This window comes from Heterodontus francisci, chromosome 34 (assembly GCF_036365525.1).
Source record: "Heterodontus francisci isolate sHetFra1 chromosome 34, sHetFra1.hap1, whole genome shotgun sequence".
Lineage (NCBI taxonomy): Eukaryota > Metazoa > Chordata > Chondrichthyes > Heterodontiformes > Heterodontidae > Heterodontus > Heterodontus francisci.
This window is the reverse complement of record NC_090404.1, coordinates 7,624,630-7,642,822: the sequence shown is the minus strand read 5'-3', so window position 1 is coordinate 7,642,822 and position 18,193 is coordinate 7,624,630. Positions and strand designations below refer to the sequence as shown.

At 44.7% G+C, this 18,193-nt stretch overlaps 2 protein-coding genes and 1 long non-coding RNA gene across 5 annotated transcripts in view; 1 reads left to right on the top strand and 2 right to left on the bottom strand.

Moving 5' to 3' along the window:
* The window catches only part of LOC137348999 (zinc finger protein 239-like), a 27,389-nt gene extending 11,402 nt beyond the window's left edge, over positions 1-15,987 (top strand). For 2 of the 3 annotated variants that reach the window (XM_068014254.1, XM_068014252.1), the window contains exon 3: positions 1,054-1,858. The gene's annotated coding sequence lies outside the window, so the exon portion shown is untranslated. Of the gene's footprint in view, positions 1-1,053; positions 1,859-15,740 lie in introns of those variants that run through there. The other variant, XM_068014253.1, reaches the window with a different exon arrangement.
* Positions 1,974-11,411, bottom strand: LOC137349001 (uncharacterized). Its single transcript, XR_010969191.1, has 3 exons — positions 11,336-11,411; positions 10,820-10,902; positions 1,974-4,705 (listed from the first exon to the last, which is right to left on the bottom strand). It is a non-coding gene; the product is annotated as an uncharacterized lncRNA (long non-coding RNA).
* LOC137348996 (zinc finger protein 383-like) lies at positions 14,572-18,193 on the bottom strand. Its single transcript, XM_068014246.1, has 2 exons — positions 17,811-18,193; positions 14,572-17,038 (listed from the first exon to the last, which is right to left on the bottom strand). The coding sequence occupies exon 2, from the start codon at positions 16,987-16,989 to the stop codon at positions 16,204-16,206; it is 786 nt and encodes a 261-aa protein (XP_067870347.1). The 5' UTR covers positions 16,990-17,038; positions 17,811-18,193; the 3' UTR covers positions 14,572-16,203.

The following is an 18,193-nucleotide window of genomic DNA, read 5'->3' as shown; positions in this document are numbered from 1 at the left end:
TCACAGAGGATGTCCTTTGTGGCATGGATTTTAGCTGTTTCAGTGCTGTGGTAGGGATGGAAACCTGATTGGAAAGGTTCAAACATGGAGTTACGGGAAAGATGGGCACGGATTTGGGAGGAATGAAGACATTCAGTGACTTTGGAGAGGAATGAGAGGTTGAAGATGAGTTGGTAGTTTACAAGGACAGAGGGGGTGAGGGTTTTGACGAGGTGGGTGATAATGACAGTTTTAAAAGGGAATATGATATACCTGAGGAAAGGGAACTGTTTACAATGGCAGTTAGCACGAGGGCCAGGAAGGGAAGTTGGTTGATCAGTTTAGTGGGAATGGGGTGAGAGAGAAGGAGGTGGGTCTCATGGATAAGATGAGCTCAGAGAGGACATAATGGGAGAGAAACTAGATGAAGACACAGGTTCAGGGTGAGGGAAGAGGGAACCTCGGGGGATGTTTGCCTTGGTGGAGAAGAGGAGGATGCAGCTGAATGGATGGTCTCCATGTTAGTGACAAAGAATTCCACGAGCTCCTTGAACTTGTTTGAATTCAGGTGAGAGGGGTTTAAGGAGACGGTGGTGGAGAAATGAAGCTGGGGTTATCTTTGCTTTCAAGAATGATCCTGAAATAGTGAGCAGTTTTGGCGGAGGAGAGCAGGGCCAGATAGAGTTTGATGTGTGGTGCAGCTGGCTCTGGTAATGAATGGCTAAACCAATTGAGAGTTTGAAAGAGCAGTTGTAAGTGACTTGGGGAGAGTTTTTTCCAGGATGGACACAGAAGGAAGGAGATTGTGAGTGGTGACGGATACAAGGAACTGAACAGCGATGGCCTTGCCTGTGATTAAGAGAATGACCAGGTTGAGGTGATACTTGGGGTTTTCTGCTTTTCACCAAGTATCCTGTTTATTTTTAAAGAAAATAAAAGCTAATGTATTTGAATAAACCCCAATTCTGAAAATAAACACTGAAAATCATCAAAGTTTAATACTGAAAATGTTACTGATACTCAACTGAGCCTGCAGTCATTTTATCTTTGTGTTTTTCTCAATGTTGGTTTCAGTATTCTGGATATCATTAGGTGTATAACAGTGTGACCTTCCGTGAGGATTGGAGGATAGTAACTGGAACTTGACAGAAATAATTGGACACAGATCAATGGCCTCAGTTGTACAGAATGTGGTTGCTTTAAAGGCAATAATATTGCAGTTGTATCCAGCAGTAGTTGAACTTCCCTGTACACCACATCCAGGCTCGGAGTTTCCTTGGCACAGAGGGATGTGCAGTCTGGGCACAAACAATTTATGAAGCTTAAAACATTGTGTGGACTTGGGTGGAAGTGAGATTGTGCTGACGAGAGGAAACAGCAGGCCCGAGTCTCAGACTGCACTCTGGAAATAAGCTGGATATTTTTGTAACTCCATCACTAATGTCACTTCCAGCTTGTAAAGTGAGAATCAGAACCCACTGAACTGAAATCAAATGTTTTTAATGTAAGATTTTGCATTTTCTGACCATTATTGGAGTGGCGAATGGTTGTGAATTGGTTATAATTAAATATCAAATTGAACTGGTATTCCTTTAATGTTGACATGACCAACTGGAGGTTAGAAGTAGTTTATTAATAGAAAAGTGAAGTATTCTACACAGACCTCGACTGGGACTCTGGTGTTTGTACAATTCATTTCAAAAAGAGAAATACAGAACTTTTAGTTATCTGAAATTTACTGATTGGAGCAAACTGGAGTGAGGGACCAGCATAAGGGGGATCAGAGTGACTTAACCAGATGGATAAATTCATCTATTAACACAAATTGAACAGTCAATGTGAAATATATATACAAGAAAGAATTGAATTGAAGAAAAGATGGTTTAGGATCGGTCTGATCCCATTCTTTAACAACAAACCACATTGAGAGAGTTTCTAGAGTCCTATCAGCCTTCAGATAATTTAACTGTGTTATGAACAGGTAGTTAATTTTTGAAAACAAGTTTCTCTATATTTTCAACAACCTGTCCATAAGCAGATTGTGATTTTAATTTTTCCCTTTTTTAAAAAGAAATCCTGATGGTGTATTTCTCCCCTCCCTCAGTTTGTGAACCCTGACTTTTAATGGACCGCAACAACACTTGTTAAAGTTTTTAAAAAAAAAGTAGGGTTTATTAACACATACCCTTAAACTCAGCAGTGGGTTAACTTCACAACGCACACTCACAAATATACAAGGAAACGTAAAGGCATCAAAAAAGGCAAGGACAGTTACCAATCAGAAAATAGTTTAATTACAAACTGACGGAGGTCCCAGTTGAAACCTGAGTCCTGTTTTTTTTTTAAACTAACAAAGTCCAAAGGTGGAATTAACGGACTGTAAATGCCGAGTGGAGTAGGGGTCGTAGGAAATCTCATTTCTTAATCTTTCTTCTCTGCACTTCGGAGAGGAGCTGAGGCAGCTTATTTTCTGACTGCGTCCTTTTCGATGAGAGAGAAACTGGCAGAAAGCAGACACCGATTTTCTTTCTGCGTTTCACACTGTGACTTTTTCCCTTTCTTGTCGGCAGGCCCAGGAGATGGTCAGGTGCACAGCTTCCAGGCAGCTGCTTTCCTGAGTGAGCTGTTCCCTCGAACTGAAACGGTTTCAAAACCAGACGGGCTAAAAAGGGTGGTTTCTAGCTCAGGTGACCAGACCCCTTCAAGTAGTTGTCCCACCTCCTGTTGGCCTTACCACATGTTAGAGGTGGTGAAGTGATCTCCCCTCCATGTTAACCAAGCTGAACACAGAGGGTCGATCAACTTAACATATTGTGTATAATGGCAGCTGACAATAACACCCAAATGCACATTAATAATATAACTTACAGTTCGTTTTCATCGTTTGTGACATGTACATGTCAGCACAAGTTCATTTAGCGGCGCAGTGGTTAGCACCGCAGCCTCACAGCTCCAGTGACCCTGGTTCAATTCTGGGTACTGCCTGTGTGGAGTTTGCAAGTTCTCCCTGTGTCTGCGTGGGTTTCCTCCGGGTGCTCCGGTTTCCTCCCACAGCCAAAAGACTTGCAGGTTGATAGGTAAATTGCCCATTATAAATTGCCCCTAGTATAGGTAGGTGGTAGGGGAATATAAGGACAGGTGAGGATGTGGTAGGAATATAGGATTAGTGTAGGATTAGTATAAATGGGTGGTTAATGGTCGGCACAGACTCGATGGGCCGAAGGGCCTGTTTCAGTGCTGTATCTCTAAATCTAATCTATGAGGGTACTGAGGCAAGTTGCATTTTCTCTCCAGTCTCCTGATCCCTGTTTTATCTGAGTCAGCCTTACCTTGCAGGTTCAGTCCACAGGCTCCACCAGTAAATGCACTGTCACTGTCCATCACCTATTGCAAACTCCATCTAAAATAAACTTATCCAATAATATCGTCATTCTTAATTTTACCAACAAGCCTCCTGTCCAACACTTTATCAAACACCTGTTGACAATCCATCTACACAACATCCACTGCATTTCCTTTCTCACTACACTGTGTTATTCCCCCAAGTTTTTAGCTAGAGTTTGCAATAGGTGATGTAAAGGCTGGCTCGGGTCTGCAAATGAAACCCAACCCGAGCTCAACAGAACCACATCCGACCCGGCCCGAGTCCTTTCATTTTTTCCCGCCCCTGACCTGACCCGACCACTGGAACGTTCAGTTAACCTAGCTTCCATTTTTCACTTGTTAAGCTTGTGCAGATAAGCAACAAAAACTGTAACTGGACTTGAAAGGTTGTTACTTAAAAGGTACATTTAAAATTGGAGCCACGTACCGGAGGTGGTGATAGAGCGAGTCCGGCCTAGCCAGAGCCTGAATGCCGGACCCAGAAGAGCGATCCAATCTGAACCCGACACATGTCGTCAGGTTCGGGTCAGGTAGCCATGCTGTAGTGTGGCAAGCAGTCTCCTGCTGTCTTCTTGTAGCCTAAGATGCTGAATGCACTCTACCAGAATTTGAATCAAGAACCTTTTACCAATTAGCTGTGCTACCCAACATTAGTTTTTCCTTTAAGGTAGCTTGTGAGTTTTGATATGGAGTGGATTATCTTAGTAATAACTTTTACTTCATCCAGTAGGGGCTAAAGTGAAGCAATTTATGAAAAGAACGACAAGAACATCGGAATCTCTCCTTTGAGTTTGATTTCCAAAATCCTCATTTTACCAGGTTTATGAAACAAACATTAAAGGGTTAGCTTCTTTGCAATATATTGCACTATTATATAATTTCTGTATAGTTTATCAAATTAAATTACTACTGAACAAGTTCCATTTAGAATAAATTCCCATTTAAAGTATGCAGGAGATTGTACATTGCACAGGTTTGTACATTCCTGATCAGTTTCCTACCAGGATTATTCACTTATTCAATTTGCAATTCACTTCATTCGAATTGACTGGTCTGGCAACTGCCTCAGAATCAAAGTAAGCGATCAACATTAAGGATTCCTCCAGTGGTTTTAGGTTTTTACATATCTGCATAACTTCCAGAACAAAAGCATCGATTAAAAATATCTCTGATGAAACCTTATCCAACAGTAATTGCCCACCTCAGCTGTAGGGCTTCATTCAGAACGCTGTCTCTGGTCCGATCTCTTAGTGGTTCAATGTTGATCTCAGAGATGACAACAGGAATGAATATCGGGTCTTCTGGAATAACCAGGTGTCACAGCAAGGTAAGCTTGGTCATCCTAGAAACACAAATACATTTCTTTTTAAATTGAGGATAACACTGTTCAATTATTAATTTTCCTCTTCTCTTTATCTCCTGCTATCCAACAAAGGGGAGTTTGTTTCTTGGCAGCAGAATAATTCTGCTCAGGTTTACATAGAATTACATCAAGCTGCAGCACAGAAACAGGTTATTCAGCCCAACTGGTCCATGCTGGTGGTTATATTCCACACAAGGCTTCTCCCACTCGATTATTTAACACTATCAGCATAACCTTCCATTCCTTTTGACCTTATATGCTATCTAGCTTCACCTTAAACACATCTGTGCTATTCCACACTCTAGCCAGTCTCTGGGTAAATAAGTTTCTCCTGAATTCCTCATTGGATTTATTATGGCCTCTAGTTTTGGACTCCCTCATGAGCGGGAAACTGATTGCAGCCATTGAAGCACTGAACGCAGGAGGGAGCCGAGGACAGTGGGGTTGGGGGAGGGGGAGGCAGGAAGTGGCCATTGATAAGGGAGGGGGTTTGGGTTTAATTTGCTTGCGTGTGTCAAGTTGAGCAGCGCCATCTTTATCACAGGCAGGTGCCGGTGACACCGCAGACAGTAACGTCTCAGTCAATGAGGCTGCAATGTGCAGTAGTGTGCCTCCTAATGGTTGTGTTGTAACCAAACACGTCCCTTAACAGTGAATCCAGAGGAAAGTTGATCTTTGAGGAAGTGCGAGGTGAATAGCCACTGTCAGGTGAGTTGTAAAGAAGCCTCTACCTCGCTTGACCCCGATGTCTTCTCTACTCCCTTGCTGTCCTCATCCTTGCCCCATCGAGTGTGGGGCTGGAGATTATGGTGATGGAGCGGAGCGAGGTGATGTTGGAGAACAAGGAGGAGAATCATTCACGGGAGGTGTTGCTGTAGTGGGAGCTAACGTAGACCATGGAGAACAGTGTGGATGCACTCCCAACCCCAGCAATTGTGGAATCAGGGACAGGATTCATGTTCACACTGCCACTGGACACTGTCTTCATTTTGTCTGCTGTTTCTCCTGACTGAACGTGCTCCAAGTGCTTGAGACCTTTGCCCACCCTCGCTGTTTGTCAGCCGACAATCACGGAGCCTCAGAATTCTCTGCATGGTTGTTTCGTGGGTGGATGAAGAAACAGACGATTCTGTGCCAGTGTCCATTTTTGTGACCCCTGAAGTGTCTGGCTCTCCCAGTGTGACCGGACAGTGAAGAGAGGGCTCCTCAGGGGAGGGAGGTGGAGCTGTGCACAGGCAGGTGTAAGTACGGTCCATCAGCTCATTAGGCCAGAGGGTGGGACCTTCAGTATACTATACTCATATCTTGCACTCCTACACATAGGTTACCTTTTTGGACTTTTATGGGCCCTACTCTCTCCTTAGTTATCCTCTTACTCTTAATGTATTGATAAAACATCTTCGGCTTCACCTTGATTTTGCTTGCCAATATTCTTTCATGCCCTCTTTTTGCTTTCCTAATTTCCTTTATGATTTCACCCCTCCACTTTCTATACTCCTCTCGGCTTTCTGTAGTATTGAGTTCTCGCTGTTGGACATAAGCTTTCCTTTTCTGCCTTATCTTACCTGTAAGCGCCTTGACATCCATGGGGCTATAGATTTGGCCGCTTGCCTTGTTAGTCCTCCCAAAATGCATCACCTCACACTTCTCAGGATTAAATTCCATTTGTCACTGCTCTGCCCATCGTACCAGCCCATCTATATCCTCCTGTAATCCAAGGCTTTCCTCCCTCACTATTTATGACACCAATTTTCATGTCATCTGCGAACTTACTGATCATACCTCCTACATTCACATCTAAATCATTAATCTACACTACAAATAGCAAGGGTCCCAGCACCAATCCCTGTGGTACACCTCTGGTCACAGGCTTCCACTCGCAAAAACAACCCTCGACCATCACCCTCTGCCTCCTGACACGAAGCCAATTTTGGATCCAATTTGCCAAATTGCCCTGGACCCCATGGGCTCTTACCTTCTTAACCAATCTCCCATGCAGGTCCTTATGAAAAGCCTTACTGAAGTCCATGTAGACTACATTAACTGCTTTACCCACATCTACACACCTAGTCACCTCGAAAGATTCAATCAAATTTGTTCGACATGATCTCCCCCGACAAAGCTATGCCGACTATCCTTGATTAATCCTTGCCTCTCCAAGTGGAGATTAAACCTGTCCCTCAGAATTTTTTCCAATGGTTTCCCTACCACTGATGTTAGGCCTGTAATTACCTGGTTTATCCCTCCTACCCTTCTTGAATAATGGTACCACATTCACTGACCTGCAGTCCTCTGGCACTTCTCCTGTGGCCAGAGAGAATTTGAAAATTTGTGTCAGAGCCCCTGCAATCTCCTCCCTTTCCTCACATAGCAGCCGAGGATACATCTCATCTGTGCCTGGGGAGTTATCCACTTTTAAGCCCACTAAAACCGCTAATACCTCCTCCCTTTCAATGCTAAATTGTTCAAGTATATCACAATCCCCCTCCCTGATCTCTACACCTACATCGTCCTTCTCCATAGTGAACACAGATGAAAAGTAATCATTTAAAACCTCATCTACGTCCTGCGGCTCCACACACACATTGCCACTTTGGTCCTTAATGAGCCCTACTCTTTATATACTAATAAAACATCTTGGGATTTTCCTTTATCTTGCCTGCCAGTGTTTTTTCATGCCCCCTCTTCGCTCTCCTCATTACTTTTTTAAGTACCTCCTACGCTTTCTATACTCCTCTGGGTACTCTGCTGTTTTCAGTACTCTGAATCTGCCATAAGCCTTTTTTTTCCCCTTACCCAATCCTGATAATCCTACCCTCAATAAATAAACCATTCCCAGGAGTGAAATATGAAACATGAGATTTAATTTGGAGCAAATCAGATCTGGGATAGTCTTCCTCACACATGGATGTCGAGATGGCCCATGTCACCGGGGCTGGTGGAGCTGGACAGGGCCTGATCCAGCATCAAAAGGCCAGACAGTCTCACTGGGAAGTGATATAAAGCTGAATTAACACTCACATATCATTTGTATTGTAAAATTTTACATTCAGAAATGTAAAATGTACAAGGAGTTTATGTTATCATTTAGGTGTGAGGTCTATGATTACTAATCCATTTGAAAAGAGGACCTTCAACCAAAAATCTTTGAGAATCACTGCTGTCGATTTGATGTAACTCTATTGACTCGCTGTAGTTCTCTGCGCCACTGTGCCGGAGGTGTGGTAAAGCATAAAATCCCTTCCCACATTCAAGGCAGATGGATGGCCTGTCTCCAGTATGAACTCGCTGATGTGTATAGAGGGTAGATGTCTGAGTGAATCCCTTACCACACACTGAGCAGGTGAACGGCCTCTCCCTAGTATGAACTCGCTGATGTATATAGAAACTGGATGAATGAATGAATCCCTTCCCACACATGGAACAGATGAACGGTCTCTCCCCAGTGTGAGTACGTCGGTGATTCCGTAAATCCTTTTTACTTTTAAAGCTTTTCTCACAGTCAAAACATTGAAAAGGTCTCTTATCAGTGTGAACAAGTTGGTGTCTCAGCAGGCTGGATGACTGTGTGAATCCCTTCCAACACACTGAGCAAGTGAACGGCCTCTCCCCAGTGTGAGTGCGTTGGTGTGTCAGTAGATTCTTTGAGCTTTTAAAGCTCTTCTCACAGTCAGAACATTTAAATGGTCTCTTATCAGAGTGAACTTGCTGGTGTGACAGGAGGGTTGATAAAACAGTAAATCCCTTCCCACATTTCCGGCAGGTGAATGGCCTCTCTCCAGTATGAACTTGCTGATGTGTATAAAGACCTGATGACTGAGTGAATCCCTTCCCACACACAGAGCAGATGAATGGCCTCTCCCCAGTGTGACTGCGTTGATGAATTTCCAGCAGGGATGGGTAACTGAATCCCTTCCGACAGTCCCCACATTTCCAGGGTTTCTCCATGGTGCAGGTGTCCTCGTGGCTCTCCAGGTTGGATGATCAGTTGAACCCTTGTCCACTTACAGAACACACGTTTCTCACCACTGTGAATGGTGCGATGTTTTTTCAGGCAGTGTAACTGGTTAAAGTTCTTTACAGTCAGTGCACTGGAACACTCTCACTCAGGTGTGTGTGTCTCAGTGCTTTTCCAGTCACACTGATGTTGAAAATCTTCTCCCACAGACAGAAGAGACAAACATTTCTCCTTTCATATTCCAAAGGCCGATTAGGGCAGCACAGTGGCGCAGTGGTTAGCACCGCAGCCTCACAGCTCCAGCGACCCCGGTTCAATTCTGGGTACTGCCTGTGTGGAGTTTGCAAGTTCTCCCTGTGTCTGCGTGGGTTTCCTCCGGGTGCTCCGGTTTCCTCCCACATGCCAAAGACTTGCAGGTTGATAGGTTAATTGGCCATTATAAATTGCCCCTAGTATAGGTAGGTGGTAGGGAAATATAGGGACAGGTGGGGATGTGGTAGGAATATGGGATTAGTGTAGGATTAGTATAAATGGGTGGTTGATGGTCGGCACAGACTCGGTGGGCCGAAGGGCCCGCTTCAGGTCCTGATAAATTGAGTGATTGTCGCATCTTGACATGATCTTTGGTTTGCTGTCTGCAAATCCTTCCCTTCTAATCCCCCGTAAAAGTAGTTTACGCAGTATTACTTAGAATATATACAAACAGGCCATTCAGCCAAGCTAGTCTTTATTGGTCTTTCCATCCCATATGCGTCTTCTCCCATTCCATCTACCTCCTCTCAGCCTTCAGGAGATCTTGCTTTTGCCTTTGCTCTCATATTCTCATCTAGTTTTCTGTTGAAAGCATCTAAGCCATTTTCCTCAACCAGTTCCTGTGACACTGAGTTCCACATTCCACCCACTCTCAGAGTAAAGAAATTTCTCCTGTTGCATTTATAACTATCTTGTATTTATTGCCACAAAGTTTGGATTCGCCCATAAGTAGAAACATTCTCTCCATATCTACCCTGTCCATATCATTCATAATTTTAAAGACTTCTATCACATCACCTCTAAGTCTTCCCTTTTCCAACCTATTCATCCTCTCCTGACAGCTGTAATTTCATAATTTACAAAAACCATCACTGTCAGTCCAGGATGGAAATTCACAACATTCTCTCCTCCTGCTTCCTGGCCCAGGATGGCCATGCATGCACAGTCTATAAAGATGGCGATTATTAATTCAGGCCTGTCACCAGGAGAAGCCCCGCAGCTGCCGCACAGTGCAAACACGGGACCGGTAGCTTCTTAATTGGGGTGTTGAGGCCTACAATGGGTGTTTGTAAATTGGATAATGTTCTCTGTTTTATATGGGGATCTGGGGCTGCACTCGGTGTGTGTGAAGCCCACATCCCCCAGGGTTTATAAACCCGCTCCCTCCAACCACCTCCTTCCTGTTCCATTCCATTTCCCCCACTTTTGTTCTCAACCCTTCCCCGTCTCCCACAAGCAGTATAGGATTCTCCTTGTTCTCACCTTCTATCCCACCAGCCTCCACATTCAACACTTAGTTCCCCATCCAACACTTAGTTCCCCACTTCAGTGAGATGCCACCACCAAGCACATCTTCCGCTCTGCTTTCAGCATTCCGGTGGAACCATTTGCTCAGCGACACCCTGGTCCAAACCTCTGTCATATCCAACATCCACTTCCCTTTCCATGTAAGCACAGGAAATGTAACACCTGCCCTTTTAACTCCACCCTTCTCACTGTCCAAGACCCTAAACACTCCGTTAAAGTGAAAGTGATTTACTTGTACTTCTTTTAACTTAGCATACTATATATTCACTATTCATGATGTAGTCTCCACTAAACTGAGGAGACCAAACGCTGATCACTCAACTTTGTGGAACACCTCCATTCAGTTCACAAGCATGACCCTGAGCTTCTGGTCATCTGAATTGTCTGTTCCACTCCCACTCTGCCCTCTCTATTCTCAGCCTCCTACACTAGTGAAAGCTCAACAGAAGCTTGAGGAACAGCAGCTCATCATTCAATTTGTCACTTCAGTCTTCCAGACTTAAAACTGAGTTCAACAATTTCAGATCATTTCAGTTACAATTCAGTGGGAGGTAAACAGTAACCCCGGCACTTACCAGCATTTTCAGAAGAGATGGTGGGAAACCCGCTGTGTGCAGAATGAGAATAAAATTGTCTGCAAATCGCCCGTTCTAATACCCTGTGAAAGGAGTTTACAAAAGTCCTCACTTCAAGTACAGGATAAAAATTCAGAACAAACAATTCTAGTTTTCCTCTCTTAATCCAAACTCATCGCATCATTTCTTTCCCCCACTGCCAGTTTTCTCCCTCCCTCTACTCTGACTGGGTTCAGTTCTCCAGCCCCGGTGTGCAGAGTAAGAATCAAATCAACGAGTGAATGATTTTCTCTCCTGGTCCCTGGGACCCTGAAGCGCCGCCCACTCTGTGATGTCACCAAGATGGAGGGGCATGTCCTCTGCTTCCCGCTCAAGCAAGATGGCGGCCATTATCCAGGGCCTGTACTCAGGATAAAGCCTCGGAACTGCAAACGCGGGACCAGGAGGTTCTTATTCGGGGCTTGCAGCCGACGCCAGGTTTTTCTGAAGCCTCTCCGCCCACCTGCCGGCTCTCACCCGCTGCAAAAGCGTCTACAACACATGCACAACCCCGATCAAAGTGACACTGCGCACGCTCCAGATAGAGACCAGCACTGCGCCTGCGTAGTGGGCTCCTGACGTGTGACCAGGGCTTCAGCTGTCAATGCACTGTCACTGTCCATCACCTCAGTGGAAACTTCATCTACAATAAACTGTGCAATAAGACCATGAGCTTTAATTTTATCAACAAGCTTCCTGTCTGGCACCTCATCAAACATCTTTTGACAGGGCGGCACAGTGGTTAGCACCGCAGCCTCACAGCTCCAGGGACCTGGGTTCGATTCTGGGTACTGCCTGTGCGGAGTTTGCAAGTTCTCCCTGTGTCTGCGTGGGTTTCCTCCGGGTACTCCTGTTTCCTCCCACATGCCAAAGACTTGCAGGTTGATAGGTTAATTGGCCATTATAAATTGCCCCTAGTACAGGTAGGTGGTAGGGAAATATATAGGGACAGGTGGGGATGTGGTAGGAATATGGAATTAGTGTAGGATTAGTATAAATGGGTGGTTGATGGTCGGCACAGACTCGGTGGCCCGAAGGGCCTGTTTCAGTGCTGTATCTCTAAACTAAACTAAAAAATCATCGACACAACAACCATTGCATTTCCTTTGTCACTACACTGTTATTCCTCAAATAATCCTTACTTTCAGAGAATCATAGAAAATTTACTGCACAGAAAGAAGCCACTTGGCCCATTGTGTCTGTGCCGGCTGAAAAACGTTCCAACCATTCTAATCCTACCTTTTAGCATCTGGTCCAGATTACGGTACTTGAGGTGCATATCCGGACTCCTTTTGAATGAGTTGAGGGTTTTTGCCTCAACTACCCCTTCAGGCAGTGAGTTCTAGACCCCCACCACCCTCTGGGTGAAAATGTTTTTCCTCATCTCCCCTCTAATCTTTCTACCAGTCACTTTAAATCGATGCTGCTTAGTCACTGACCTCTTTGCTAAGGTAAATAGGCCCTTCACCTCCACTTTACCCAGGTCCCACAAAATTTTGAACATTTCAATCAGATCTCCCCTCAGCCTTCTCTGGTCCAAGGAGAACAACCCCAGCCTATCCAAGCTTTCCTGATAGCTGCATTTTTCCAGTCCTGGCAACATCCTCATAAATCTCCTTTCTACCCTCTCTAATGCAATTACATCCTTTCATTCATGAGGTGACCAGAACTGCACATAGTACTCAAGTTGTGGCCTAACCAATGATTCATACAGTTCCAGCATAACCTCCCTACTCTTATATTCTATACCTTAGCTAATAAAGAAAAGGAATCTATGTGCCTTCTTAACCATCTTATCATCCTGTCCTGCTGCCTTCAGGGATCTGTGGACATTTACTCCAAGGTTCCTCACTTCCTTTTCACCTCTCAGTATTTTCCCATTATCGTGCATTCATTTGTCATAGATTCATAGAGATAGAGCAATGAAACAGGCCCTTTGACCCACTGAGACTGTGCCAACCAACAACCACCCATTTATACTAATCCTACATTAATCCCATATTCTCTACCACATCCCCACCATTCTCCTACCACCTACCTACACTCGGGGCAATTTACAATGGCCAATTTACTTATCAACCTGCAAGTCTTTGGCTGTGGGAGGAAACCGGATCACCTGGCAGAAACCCACACAGTCACAGGGAGAACTTGCAAACTCCACACAGGCAGTACCCAGAATCGAACCCAGGTTGCTGGAGCTGTGAGGCTGCGGTGCTAACCACTGCGCCACCCCGTGTCTGTCCCAAATGAATCCATTTCACGAACAAATATTGAAATATTTGCTCCACACCCATAGGAGCATTATGAAGCAAAATATGAAATTGAAAAACATAGGAGTTATTACATCAGATGACTAAAAGCTTGGTCAGAGAGCCACGTTTTAAGGAGTTACTTAACTGAGAAAAGAGAGGTAGAATGGTGATGAGGTTTAGGGAGATAATTCCAGAGCTTGGAGCCCAGGCAGCTGAAAGGATGGCCACCAACCGAGGGGCTGGGAACCGTGTAAAACTCCTCGGGCTGTGTGCACCAGAAAGTGTCTTTGGTTTGCGATGCTAAGTGTAAATATAACGGGAAATGGCAAGGGCAGTGAGACCCTTCATGTTCTGAATTGAAAGAAACTGATCTTTATTGCATTTTATGTAATGTCCAATTTGAATTGTTTTGTAATTAAAAAAAATTTGTGAATAAAATATTTTTGGGAAAAAAAATAAGGGTGGGGCGATTATAATCGGGGATGCTCAAGAGATCAGAATTAAAGGAGCGCAGTTACCTCGGATGGTTGTGGGGCTGGAAGAGGGAGGGAGGGGAAAGGCCATGGAGGGATTTGAAGTCAAGGATGAGAATTTTAAAATCAAGGAGTTATTTCAACGGGAGTCAATATAGGTAGTAAGCACAGGGGTGATGGGTGAAAGGAATTTGGTGCAAGTTAGGATATGGGCAGCAGAGTTTTAGATGACCTCGAGTTTACTGAGGGTAGAATGTGGGAGGCTGTCCAGGTGTGCATTGCAATAGTCAAGCTTAAAGGCTACATCAGGTTTTACTGATGGCTTGGATTTGTGGTCAGAACCTCACCTCAGGGTCAAATACAATACCAAACTTGCAAACAGTCTGGTTCAGTCTCAGACAGTTGCCAGGGAGAGCGATGGTGTTGGTGGCAAGGGAGCAGGGTTTGTAGCAGGGACTGAAGACCACATTTCCCAATAGCACCAGCAAGAGTTCGAGCCGGATCTGGGTCCGGACGTCTGAATAATGCCTTTGTGCTTCCTGTCCTCAGTCTGATGTCACAGAACCAGCTGTTTAATCTGGATTGATGATCCGGACCTTCCACTACTCCTCTTGTCCGACGGCACAATTCACTCTCCCACTACGCTTTTAATAATCCCTCTGTTCAGACCAGTTGCCATGTTTTACTTCTCATATTTGGACAGTGACCTCAGCCCTCTGACCCCTGTTATTCTCCCCCATCTTGTCTTTAAGCTTCTCTTGTGTATTCCCAGTCTTTTATCATTGTTCAGACCAGCACAACCTTGCTCACAATTTTAACCACACACATGAAGTGAGCAGATCATTCTCTACACATCAAATTTAATCCTTTCTTTTCCTGTCAGCAATGACTTTGTTTACAGGAACACAGATTCCAATTGTCCTGACAATCTAACCTTCTCTCAATTGTTCAGTCTTCACAGAAACATCAGTTCAGTTAACATCATACAATAATCCATGATAAACATCATAAATGATGAGTTATAATCGTATAATGATCCATGATAATCATGTTTAATTATTTACAATAATGTAATGATCCATGATAAACAACATAGATTCATAGGAACTGACAGCACAGGAGGAGGCCATTCGGCCCTCCATGTTTGTGCCAGCTCCCTGAAACAGCAGTTGTGCTTGGTCCAACATCCCTGTTTTTTTTTTTATCCATGACATTGTTAGTTCCTCATCCTCGAGTACCTGTCCAACTCCCTGTTTAAAGTGATTTATATAATCAGTTTCTACCATCTTTTCAGCTAGAGCATTCCAGGTCCTGACAACTCTCAGAGTGGAAACATTTCTCCTCATTCCCCCTCTACATCAATGATTTTGAATCTATGACTCTGGTTATTGACCCACTCGGCAGAGGGAATAGGTTTTCTCTATCTACTCTATCAATGCTTTTCATCATCTTGAAAACCTCTATTTGGTTACCTCTTAACCTTCTCTGTTGCAAGGAGAACAGGCCTAACTTTTCCAAACTCTCCTGATAGCTGAAGTCCCTCATCACTGGTAGCATCCTGGTAAATCTCCTCTGTAGCTTTTCTAAGGCCTTTACATCTTTCATGAAGTGTGGTGGCCTGAATTGTCCACAATATCCAACTGAGCCCTAACTAGTGATTTATGTAGTCCTAGCATGATTTTTTTTTTGCTTTTATTCTATTCTTCTATTTATAAACCCAAGTAATGCTTTTTAACCACCTTATCAAGTTGCCCTGCCACCTTTAAGGATTTGTTGATACGGACATCAAGGTCTCTCTGCTCTGCACTTTTCAAAGTCATGCCATTTATAATTAGTCTGTCTTTCTATATCAGTCCTCCCAAAGTACATCACTTAACACTTCTCCACATTGAACTCCATCTGCCATGATTCTGCCCATTTCACCTTCCTGTCTCTGCCATCCTGAAGCCTATAGATATCCTCATCATTATCTGATACTTTGCCAAGTATCATATCATTTGAAAATTTACAATGCATCATTTGCTGTAAATCACTTTGGGATGTTCTGAGGGTGTGAAAGGTGCTAAATGACGAATTTTCTTCCTCCATTTAAAGTTGTAGATTTTGCCCCAAAGATTAATTTGGGATTGATATTCAGAGTTTACTATTTTATTGCAGAAATACTTCAGCTGGGAGTCAATGAATTATGAGGAACGATCCCAGACAGCGATTCTTCAAGCTACGCTCCAGCTCGACAGCTCAAGAGACATCACCAACTCCACATACTGTCCACCGGGGAATTCCCCTGGTGCAGTGGAACCAACATTCGTGCTTCAACCAACACCACCATAAAAAGTTGATTAATTCGCCACTTGTCCCATTGCAGTTGGTGGAATCTTGCTGTGCACAAATTGCTGCAGTAATACAATAGGGACAGCACTTCAAAAGCAGCTGACATGTCTTACAGATATTCAAAATACTCGACACATTGTGTGTTTAACACATGGTTGATATATTTGTTATTTATGCAGAATATTAGCCCCAATAACGAGGCTGGAGTTTATTAACATTGGAAGCAACAGACCTCAATGAACATGGTTCAGTCCTGGAAGTGATGAACAGCAGAATCCAACCCCTGCTGTTACTTGTGAACTTGCTGGTGTCTCAGCAGGTTGGATGAACGAGTGAATCCCTTCCCACACACAGAGCAGGTGAACGGCCTTTCCCCAGTGTGAATGTGCTGGTGTGCAGTGAGTTGAGATGATCGCCTAAACCCAGTCCCACAGTGAGAGCACCTGAACGGTCTCTCGTCAGTGTGAACACGTTGATGGCACATTAGGTCTCCAGGACTTTTATAGCACTTCCCACAATCCAGGCATTTAAAAGGTCTCTCCTCAGTGTGAACTCGCTGGTGCTTCAGCAGGTTGGATGAATTAGTGAATTGCTTCCCACATACAGAGCAGGTGAACGGCCTCTCTCCAGTGTGAACTCGTTGATGTTGCAGCAGGCTGGATGATCCCCTGAACTTCTTCCCACACTGAGAACAGCTGAATGGTGCATGCCCAGTGTGAATGCGCTGGTGCTCCCTCAGTGCTGAAGGACTTTTATAACTCTTCTCACAGTCAGAGCATTTAAACTCTCTCTCATCAGTGTGAACCCGCTGATGCCTCAGCAGAGCAGAGAAATGAGTGAACTCCTTCCCACACATGGAACAAGTGAACGGCCTCTCCCTGGTGTGAATGCATCGATGACTTTCCAACTCAAAAGGATAACTGAATCCTTTCCCACAGTCCCCACATTTCCATGACTTTTCCCCAGTGTGACAGCACTTGTGTTTCGAAAGACCAGATGATCGACTGAAGCTTCGACCACACACACAACATGTGTACGGTTTTTCCCCACTGCAAGTGGTGCTTTTTGATTCCATATTCAAAGGCCAATGATACTCTGTTCACGAATCCTCGCCTTCTAATACCCTGCAAAATGTATTCAAAACCGGAAAAAGGGAGTGAGAGAGAGAAGCTACTGAAGGACATAAGCAGGTTGTGAAATTGAACGCTCATGAATGTGATAAATTGTGGGCTGGCACCAGGGAAAAGTGACCTTGAAAGCTTCCAGATTTTCATAAAGACCATCTCCAACTGGTTCACTAATGGCTTTCAGGGAAGGGAAGTTAGTAACCAGTCTCAGCCTAAACAAGACTCTGGTGCTATGGGAGGAGCGAAAGAGAGGTGGGAGGTGGCAAAGGAGAGAGACTTTCTACATCTGCAACTCGAGAAAGCGTCCACCAAATCTCCCAACACCTAAGGACAAGAGCAGCAGGTGCAAAATAACACCATCCTCTGCAAGTTCCCTTCCAAGCCACACACCATCCCGACTCAGAGATATATCATTGTTCCTTCATCGTCACTGGATGACAACCCTGGAAATCATTGCATTGTGGGAATACCACATGGAACGCAGCGGTTCACAAAGAAGGCCCACCATTATCTTCTCAACAGGAGAACTGGCCTTGCTAACCGCAAACATATTGCAAGAAATAATGGGAAAAAAGAGTAAAAGAAAAAAGATTAAAAGGTCTACAAAATACTTCTATCTGAAGCAATGCTCTTTTACATTGGAAGGCCAAACCAGGGACCGACTTCCGCATCCAACACACACTCTGATACAAACCAGCTCTAAATTCGTCCGTCTATGTTTCTTGACTCGGTACTGCGTCTGCAATAAAAGGCTTCATAAAAGACTTACCGACAGCCACTAATGGCGGCGATAGATTCCCACAACTCTCTGCGCCCCAGAAACCACTCTATCCAAAGCGCTGATTTCCCCCATGTGCTGAGAGTGCGCATGCTCCCCAGGACCAGGCGCGGGGAACTCTGGGCGGCCTCGGTCCTGTCCTTTGTTGTGGGTCGGATTCGGTGGAAACGGGAGAAGAAATCGGGAAGCGGCAGGTAGGATGGGGGAGGCGCGGCACCATCGGTTCAATGGTGTCCCCCCCGCCTTCCGAGGCCCACGCCGCACAACCGCCAGGCCCTGTAGCTCTGATTTGGGGCCTAAAAATCGCTGAGCCTGTGCTCACCCCTGTTCGGGTTTCTGGAACCGCACTCCGCATGCTCCTCGAGACTGGCGGC

What these genes read in the sequence shown, in the direction of transcription:
- LOC137348996 (XM_068014246.1), bottom strand. Translation starts at nt 16,989, where the DNA reads ATGGAATCAAAAAGCACCACTTGCAGTGGGGAAAAACCGTACACATGT.